At 38.3% G+C, this 10265-nt stretch overlaps 1 protein-coding gene across 1 annotated transcript; it reads right to left on the minus strand.

Annotated features, from left to right (window-relative positions):
* Positions 1-4496: 4496 nt before the first annotated feature.
* On the minus strand, positions 4497-9882 carry LOC108291081 (protein S100-A10-like). Its single transcript, XM_037732360.1, has 2 exons — positions 9871-9882; positions 4497-5080 (listed from the first exon to the last, which is right to left on the minus strand). Exons 1-2 carry the CDS (start codon positions 9880-9882, stop codon positions 4739-4741), a joined length of 354 nt encoding a protein of 117 aa, XP_037588288.1. The 3' UTR covers positions 4497-4738.
* Between the last annotated feature and the right edge of the window lie 383 nt (positions 9883-10265).

The raw sequence follows: 10265 nt of genomic DNA on the forward strand, positions 1-10265 counted from the left end.
CTTGCACACGTATGTTCACTGCAGCACTGTTTACAATAGCAAAAACTTGGAACCAACCCAAATGCCCATCAATTATAGATTGGACAGGAAAAATGTGGTACATATACACCATGGAATACTATGCAGTCATAAAAAACGATGAGTTCATGTCCTTTGCAGGGACATGGATGAACCTGGAAACCATCATTCTCAGCAAACTGACACAAGAACAGAAAATCAAAACCACATGTTCTCACTCATAGGTGGGTGTTGAACAATGAGAACACATGGACGGAGGGAGCAGAGCATCATACACTGGGGTCTGTGGGGGAGAGTGGGGGGGGACAGTGGGGAGTAGGGAGTTGAGGCAAGATAACATGGAGAGTAATGCCAGATATAGGTAATGGGGATGGAGGTAGCAAACCACATTGCCATGTATGTACCTATGCAACAATCCTGCATGTTATTCACATGTACCCCAGAACCTAAAGAGCAATAAAATATATATATTTTAAAAAGCTACACTAGAAAAAAAAAGATGTAAGAGCTAAATAATCAGATAGATTTCTATAATTAAGTTCTAGTATAGTCATAATTAAATAGTGGTAGTCCATTTTGTGTTGCTATAACAGAATATAAATAATACTAGCCTGGATTATTTATAATGAAAATAAACTTATTTGGTTTATGATTCTGGACACTGAGAATTTATTTGGCTTATGATTCAAGAGCGTAACACAGGCATCTGGCAAGGGTCTTCGTGCTGTGTCATTGTATGGTGTAAGGTAGAAGGGCAAGAGAGGGTGAGAATGAGAGAGCAAGAGAGGGCCAAACGCACTTTTATAACAGATCCACCCTCGGAATAACAAACCCACTCCTGTGAAAACAGCACTGATTCATTCATGAGGGGATATCCCTTATGACTTAATCACCTCTTAAAGGTCTTACCTCTCAACAATGTTACAATGGCAATTAAACTTCCACATGAGTTTTGGAGGGGACATTCATATCATAGCATTCCACCCCTGGTTCCCCAAAAGTAACATCCTTCTCACATCCAAAATACATTCATCCCATCCCCATAGTTGCTAAATGTCTTAACAGATTCCAGCACCAACTCAAAAGTCCAAAGTCAAGAGTCTCATCTAAATCAGATATGGGTGAGATTCAAGGCATGATTTGTCCCAAGGAAAATTTCTCTTCACCTGTATAAGCTTGTGAACTAATGTTACATCTTTCCAAAATATAATGTAAGACAGGCATAGAATAGACTTTCCCATTCCAAAAGAAAGGAATAGGCAAGAAGAAAGAGGTGGCTTGTCCCAAGGAAGTATAAAACCCAACAGGGAAACCAACATTAAGTCATAAAGCTGGAAAATAATCTCCTTTGACTCCCTGTCCCACATCCTGGTCACCCTGGGGTTGGGGTTGAGCCCTCAAGCCTTTGCTGTGGTCAGTCCATTCAGCAGTTCTCACAGGTTAGAGTCTAGTGCCTGCAGTTCTCTCAGGCTGGCAGTGCACACTAGTAGCTCTGAAGTTCTCGAGTGTCAGGGGCAGTTCTGCTCCCACAGCTTCAGTAGGTATTCCCTGGTAAAGAATTTCTGTGGTGGCTCTGTTCCTGCAGCAAGTTTCTGCCTCAGCCTGCAGGCTTCCTGTGGCGTCCTTTGAAATCTAGGTGGAGGAAGTCATGCCTTCATAGCTCTTGCATTGTACATCCCTATAGAATTAACACCAAATGGATGCCACTAAAGTCTACCAGTTGTACCTTTCTACCAGAGTGTTGGGTCAAGCCACATCTGGGGTTACTTGGACCACACCAGGAGCAGCCAAAGAACACTGTCCTGGAATGCAGGAAGCAGGAACTCCAGGTGCCTCTGGGCAGCTAGCCTATGAAGGGCATCCTGTGCTTATTCCCCAAAGCCATTCTGCCCTCCTGGATCTCTAGGCCTGTGATGGAATGAGCAGCCTCAAAGGTCTCTGAAATGTCCATTGTCTTGATGAGCCCTTCTATTTATACTAATCTCCATAGCAAATGGTCACTTGGTCACACTCTTGGTCTGTTCTCTTAAACATACTTTTTCATTCTTCATGTGGGCAGGCTGAACATTTTCAAAATCTTTCCATTCTGCTTTTTTTTTTTTTTAAGTTATAGATTCCACCTTTAAGTTATTTCTTTTCTCTTACATTTTACTGTATATGGTCAAAAGTAGCCATGCAGATCCTTCCATATTTTGCTTAGAAATTTATTCCACCAGATAGTCTCATTCATCACTCTTAAATTCTGCCTTCCATAAAGCCCATGGGCATGGACACTGATAATAGTTTTAATCTGTGTCCCTGCCCAAACCTTAGGTCGAATTGTAATCCCCAATGTTGTAGGTGGGGCCCGGTGGGAAGTGATTGAATCAAAGGGGCAAATTTCTCATGAATGATTTAGCACCATTCCCCTTGGTACTGTCCTTGCAATAGATCATGAGCTAGTTCTCATGAGACCTGGCCATTTAAAAGTGTGTAGACCCTCCTCCCTGTCTCTTGCTCCTGCTCCTGCCGTTGGAAAGGTGCCTGCTTCTCTTTTGCCTTCAGCCATGATTGCAAGCTTCTAGAGGTCTCCCAAAAAGCAGATGCCACTATACTTCTTGTAAAGCCTGCAGAATTGAGAGCCAATTAAACCTCTTTTTTTTGATAAATGTCCCAGTCTCAGGTATTTCTTTATAGCAATGTGAGAACAGACTAATGCAGGCACAATTCAGTTAAGTTCCTTGCCACTTCATATAAAACGATGGCCTTTATAAAAAGGATGGACATTCCTCTTTCTGACTCAGCTTTCATCAAACTGGCCATGACTTTTCATATTTCTACCAATATTCTGATCACAACCACATAAGTAATCTCTTAAAAACTTCAGATTTTTCTACATTTCTTCTTTTCTTCTGAGTTCTTATTAAAATTTCCTTTAATGTTCAATTCATGGCAGTCTAGGATTTTTCTAGCCTGCTCTTCCAAATTCTTCCAACTTCTGCTCATTACCCAGCTAAAAGCCACTTCCACATTTTCAGTTGTTATAGCAAAAGCCCCACTCTTGGTGCACATTTTCTATCTTAGTCTGTTTTTGGTTGTTAGAATAGCACAGGCTAAGTAATTTGTAAAGAAAAGAAGTTTATTTGGCTCATGATTTTGGAGGCTGAGAAGTGCAAAGTCATGGTGCTGGCATTGGCAAGGGCCTTTATGCTGTGTCATTCCATGGTGGAAGGCAGAAATGCAAGAGGGAGAGAGAGCAAGAGAGGTTGAACGAGGTTGAACTCTCTTGCCCTGTCATGAATTTATTCACTCTCATGAAAATGAAACCATTCTTCCAATAGTGACATTAATTCATTCCTGAGAGCATAACCGTCATAACCTAATTACCTCTTAAAAGTTTCACCTCTCAACACTGTTATAGTGGTAGTCAAATTTCTTTCTTTTATTTTTTTGAGACAGAGTTTTGCTCTTGTTGCTCAGACTGGAGTGCAATGGTGTCATCTCAGTTCACCACAACCTCCACCTCCTAGGTTCAAGTGATTCTCCTACCTCAGCCTCCCGAGTGGCTGGGATTACAGGCATGCGCCTCCATGCCTGGCTAATTTTGTATTTTTAATAGAGACGGGGTTTCTCCATGTTGGTCAGGCTGATCTCGAATTCCGAACCTCAGGTCATCCGTCCGCCTCAGCTCTCCCAAAACTCTGGGATTACAGGCGTGAGCCACTGCACCTGGCCAGCAATCAAATTGCAACAAGAGTTTTGAAAGGGACATTCAAATCATAGCAGTAGTAAATCTAGGAAACACGTACTGTGCATATACTTTGGCCTATTTTTAAGTTTGTTAATTCTTTCTTCAGCTATATTGTATCTACCAATGAGCCTATGAAATAATTCCTCATGTCCCATATGGTTTTATTTATAACATTTCCATTACCTTCTTTCTTATAGCTTTAAGCTCTCTACCAGAAACCCTCACTTGTTTATGTGTGTTGTCCACCTTTTCAACAACATCATCTGACATTTTCATTACACATATTATGTTTGCATTAAGTGAATATTTTCTATGATAGTTAACCCTTCATATCCATGGATTCTTCATCTTGGATTCAACCAATTGCAGATAAAAAAATATTTGGGGAAAAATGGTTGGTTGTGTATGTACTAAACATATACATGCTTTTCTAAAATCATGATTTCCTAAACAATATAGAATAACAACTATTTACCTTATATTAGGTATTATAAGTAATCGAAAAATGATTTAATGTATACAGGATGATGTATGTAGGTTATATGCAAATAGTATACAATTTTATATAAAGAACTCGAGCATCTGTGGATTTCTGTATCTGCAGGGTTCCTCTTTTGGAACCTTGGCTTGAAACCAAGCCCCCACAGATACTGAGGGATCACTCTGTGACATTTTATATCCTTTGTTGATTTTTTAGTTATATTTTAAATGAATGCTCTAGAGCTTAACATATATATCTTTTTTTTCAGAACTAAAAAAGAACTTATTTATTGAGGGCAAGGGGATGCAAACAATACAAAAATCAAAAGCTTGTCTGGCATTTAACTTTTCTTTCTCTGCTCGTCCAGTGGGAGTTAGATATTATTTGTATACTTGCTAAGGGTCCTGATTGCTCATGAAATCCTTATATGGGGGAAGCCGTGGAGCAGATTCCTTAAGTGACCCTTTGGGACAACTCTTATCAGGGCAGGGGGAATTGCTCATTTCTGCCTACTTCTTTGCCTTCTGCTTCATGTGTACTATAAAATAGTCATTGCATGCAATGGTGAGGCCCGCAATTAGGGAAAAGAAGCTCTGGAAGCCCACTTTGCCATCTCTGCACTGGTCCAGGTCCTTCATTATTTTGTCCATGGCCAGAGGGTCTTTTTGATTTTCCAAAAATCCAGGGAACTCCTTTTCCATGAGTACTCTCAGGTCCTCCTTTGTTAAGTAGCCTTTATCCCCAGCAAATTTGTGAAATGTAAACATCATGGTTTCCATGGCATGTTCCATTTGAGATGATATTTTGGTGTGGTCTGTTGAAGCCTTGGCCGAGGCGCGGTGGATGCTGGGCTAGCTAGACACAGGGCGGCGAAGCGAGCGCAGCGGGCTGTGAGCCTTCCTTAGTACGTGCGGCGGGTGGGGAGCAACATATATATCTTACAAGATTGACTTCAGATTTATAGTAACAATGCTAGTGAGATATAAGAGCATTACTTTTATGTAGCTCTATTCTCTTTTTCCCCCTTTTGTTCTATCATTATTGTAATACACATTTCACCTATTTAGTTACAAGCTTAACAATATTTGTTATAATTGTTACTTATAATTTTAAAGGAGTTGGGAGAAGAAAAGAGAACATTTACAGATTTCTAGCATTTGTAATGTTAACCTTATTTGTTTTTTCTGGTTATCTTCATTTGTTTCTCAGATTCAAGTTTTCATTTCATATCATTTCATTAGTCCAAAACAGTTCTGCTCCTACCTAACTCTTTTGTGCTATTTTTGGTAAATATATTACATTTCTTTATGTGTTTCATTCACAAATACAGTATATACTTGTTGTTTTATAGAACTTTTTAAAAACTAGTTAAAAGGAGTAAAGAGAATAAACATACATTTATACTTTCTTTTATAATTACTATATATTCTTGATAATTATTTACCATAAAAAACTTACTTTTATCAATGCTTTTAATTTCATTTATGTGGATTCTAAATACTGTCTGGTGTCACTTGCTTTCAGTCTGCAGAACTTCCTTTAGTATTTCTTGTAAGTTTGGTCTGCTAGCAACACATTCTCTCATTTAGTTTATCTTAGAATTTCTGTCTTCTGCCTTAATTTTTAAAAGAGAATTTTGCTGGCTGTAGGATTTGTGGTTGACCTTGTTTTTTCTTTCACCACTTGGAATATGTCATCCTGATCCCTTCTGGTCTCAATTGCTTCTGATGAGAAGTCAGCTGTTGATCTTATTGAGGTTCCATTAAATGTGGGAAGTCACTTTTCTCTTGCTGCTTTGAAGATTTTTTTCCCCTTGTTTGTCAGTGATTTTACCTGTCACTTTTCTCTTGCTGCTTTGAAGATTTTTTTCCCCTTGTTTGTCAGTGATTTTACTATGTGCCTATTGTAGATCTCTTTGTGTTTATTCTACTAGAAGTTTATTGACCTTTGTGGGTGAGTAGATTAATGTTTTTCATTGAATTTGAGAAGTTTTCAACCATGATATCTTCAGATATTTTTGAAGTTCTGTATCGTTCCTATTCTTCTGGTACTTCCATTACACGTATATTGGTACACTTAGTGGTATCCCATATTTCTCTGACACTTTTTCATTTTTATGCATTTCATCCTTTTCTTGGCTCTTTGGATTGCATAATTTCTATTGACCTGTCTTAAAGTTTACTAATTATTTCTTCTATCAGTTACAAGATACAGTCATGCTCCTCTGGTAAATTTTTTCACTTTACTTATTGTACTTTTAAACTCCAGAATTTCCATTTTGGCCTTTTTATAATTTTGATATTTTTGTTGACATTCTCTACTCAGAGAAACATTGTCATCATACTCTTCTTTACTTTTTAAGTAAAATTGTTTCCTTTAATTCTCTGAACATATTTATAATGTCTGCTTTGAATTTAAATGTTACATATGCCATCTGGTCCCTCTCACGTACAGTTTCTATTGTTGGCTTTTCCTCCTGTGTATGAGTCACACTTTCCTGTTTCTTTGCATGTCTTGTAATTTTGTTGAACACTACACAGTTTAGATATTACATTGTATCACTATAGATACTGTTATCTCACTTCCAGGGGATTATTATTGTAATTTGATTGTCAAATTGTTTCGTGTCCTGGCTGGGCTGTATTAGTGGAGTCTATAGTCATGCACCACATAACAATGTATCATTCAGTGATGGACTGCATATAATATGGTGGTTCTATAAGATATAATGGAGCTGAACAACTCCTCATGACATTGTAGCAGTTGGTCACATTTCTCATGTGTTTGTGATGTTGCTGGTATAAATAAATGTGCCATGCTGCAGTTGTATAAAAGCACAGCACACTGAATTAGCAGTATAGCACAGTACCTAATGCTTGGTAATAATAATAATTTTACTAATTTATGTATTTACTATACTATGCTTTTTATCATTATTTTAGAGTGTACTCATTCTACTTACAAAAAAGGTGTTAACTGTAATATAGTCCCAGACAGATCCTTCAAGAGGTTATGCCAGAAGAAGCTATTGTTATCATAGGAAATGACAGTTCTATGCTTTTCATTGCCACTGAATACTTTCCACTGGGACAAGATGTGGAGGTGGAAGACAGTGACACTGATGATCTTGACCCGTTGTAGGCCTAGGTTAACATGTGTGTTTGTGTCTTAGTTTTTCTTTTTTATGTTTAAAAGGAAAAAATATAAATTTAAAATAGAAAAAAGCTTATAAAATAAGGATCTAAGGAAAGAAAATATTTTTGTACAGCTGTAAAATGTGTTTGTATTTTAAGCTAAGTGTTATTATAAAACAGTCCAAAAGTTTTTAAAAAAAAAAAAAGTTACAGTATGCTAAGGTTTTGCCCTAGGTCAGCACATTTACCTGTCATTTCCCACTGACTCACCCAAAACAACTTCTAGTCCTGCACACTCTATTTATGGTAAGTGTACTTTTCTTAATCTTTTATATTGTATTATTACTGTACCTTGTCTATGTTGAGAAACAGAAATGTTTGCCACTGTGTCACAGTTGCCTACAGTATTCAGGATAGTACTATGCTGTACAGGTTCATAGACTAAGAGCACTAGGCTATACCATATAGCTTAGGTGTACAGTAGGCTATACCATCTAGCTTTGTTGAAGTACACTTTATGATTTTCATACATTGACAAAATCACTGAACAATGCATTTCTCAGAATGTATCCCTGCCATTAAGTAATGCATGACTATTTTCTGGCTGTGTGTACTCTCCAGTGTTGCTCTCGGAGGGTGCAGTCTTAGGCCTATATGCAGACCCTGAAATAACAGTGATTTTAATAGGGATACTTCGACTGTCACACTGATCACACACAACTGTTAGGCTCCACTAATTGCCAGCTGATGATTGTATTATTTTTTATAATGCCCTGGGTTGTAAATTGTTTCAATAGGCTGATCCAAACAATTAAGTTTGGATTGCTTTGAGGTCAGATTTCTTAGCTGTCTCTTTCTTGGGCTCTCCCAGCTATTCTATCTGGCCTATAATTTATTTCTTACCTCTCATGAATGTATCAGCCTTCTTCTTTGCCTTCCACTAAAACCTTCATTGTTTTTGAGAGTTTCTTTGGCCTTGAACTTTCCTACCCTCTGTTTCAAATAAAGTGAGTTCCTTCAGAGCCTTCTGTTTTACGGCCTGACTCTTCCCCTGAGCAAAATATCTGAGCCATAGCTCTGGAGCTGGGGGTGAGGACAGTGGTGCAGTTCTCACTAAGTGACAATTCTGCGTTCGTTTCAGGGTGGTAGGCAGGGGTAGCAGCTTTGAACTTCCTGGCTTGCCTTTTCGGGTGTACAGCTTCTGCTCTGTGAATGAGGATGACTGGGATCCCAGCATCCTCAACATGCATCTCTCGAGCCAGATCCCCTGCTCTGTGAGTGAGGACTGGGTACAAGCAGGAAGTCTCTGACCTCTTGTCTTTCCTCTCCTAGAAATTAGCTTCTGCAGTATGTAGTTGGAAAAGAGAGGGATGAGCAAAGCTTGGCCACCTACCCCTTCTGGGAAGATGCCACAGCCCTTGACTGGGAGCTGGTAGTAAAGAGGCCTAGTGCTCTTGGCTGCATATCCCTGGAGTGGATTTTCTATCATAATGAGCTGGGAGGTGGGAGGAAGTAGTGGGTTGTGGTTCAAATATCATAGACGCTAACTCTTCCTACCAAGTTTTGATAGATCTTCTTAAATAAATGTTTTCTTTGTTTGCAGTAGGCTCTTAGTACAATTTCCAGAGACTTCAAGTGCTTTTCTTAAATGCTTGTTTTCACCAATTATCCTTGTTTAACTGGCCTGGCAGTCTGCAGAGCTCATTGTCAATCATAGTTGTGTAAAAGCTGCACACCGATAGTTCCAATGTCTGGATCAGCTCTGCATTGAGTTCCATTGTTTTTTTTCTCTTGAAAATGGATTGTTTTTCAACTGTTCAACATAGGATGTACAGCCTTTAAAAAAAAAAAAAACTATGAGACAAGGAAACAATCCATTCTCAAGAGAAAAAAACAGTGGAACTCAATGCAGAGCTGATCTAGACATAGTAACTATCGGTGAGCAACTTTAAAGCAACTATGATTGATGGGGAAACTCTGCAGATAAACAAGTCTGGTCAGATAAACAAGGGTAATTGGTGAAAACAATTATTTAAGAAAAGCACTTAAAGTCTGGAAATGAGCAAACCTCTTCTCTGGTTGAGCTTGAAGTTTGAGGAGTTCAGTTAATCTGGTTGGGTAGTTGAGCTGTTTGGTTGTCTTTAGCGAACTGTATGCTACACATTCCTTTAGTCATGCCTTACTGTTGTCTTGGGCTCAGGGTTTTTAGATTGGGTTTAACACAGAAACAATAACCAGTGGAAAACTTTACATTTTTGAGATATTTTAAAACCTTCACAGTGTTATCACAGCTGTTTTTTATGCTGATCTCTTGGCCTAACCAGATAGATATTTGTATGAGGGATAATCCTTCATCTCTTGGTCATTATTTCCAGTATACTGGGATCATGTGGTCTTGGTAAAGCAATTTGTTTGCAACTTTTTCTCCTGAATTTGTTTTTTATTGTTCTGTAGACCATGAACCTGCACGGTTCAAAACTGTTTTGAACAGTTTTCCACAAAATCACCTGTATGTACATTTACTCTTTTTGCCTAGATTTACTGGCAATTTCTTTCATATGGTTAGCACTAAATACCATTCTTAAAGAAATGACCAGATTTTAAATTTGTTTTCTATTCTTGGCCATTACATAAAGACTTGGGCACTCTTTTCCAGAATTAAGGTAGAGGGGATAAAACTTTTTTCTTTAACTTGTATTTTCGCCTCCTATTCACTTTTTGAGACTGGGACATTAGCAACAGTGCTGAGGACAACAAAAGATTCTGATTTAATCAGAATCAACCAGGGATATAACCCTTTACATGCAGACACATAATTTATCTATAGCTTTGACTATAGATAAATTGATGTTGAGATCTTCTGTCTAGTTACTTAAGCCAACTCCATTATATACTAGGCTTT

The sequence above is a fragment of the Cebus imitator genome, unplaced genomic scaffold (genome assembly GCF_001604975.1).
Source record: "Cebus imitator isolate Cc_AM_T3 unplaced genomic scaffold, Cebus_imitator-1.0 Scaffold446, whole genome shotgun sequence".
Lineage (NCBI taxonomy): Eukaryota > Metazoa > Chordata > Mammalia > Primates > Cebidae > Cebus > Cebus imitator.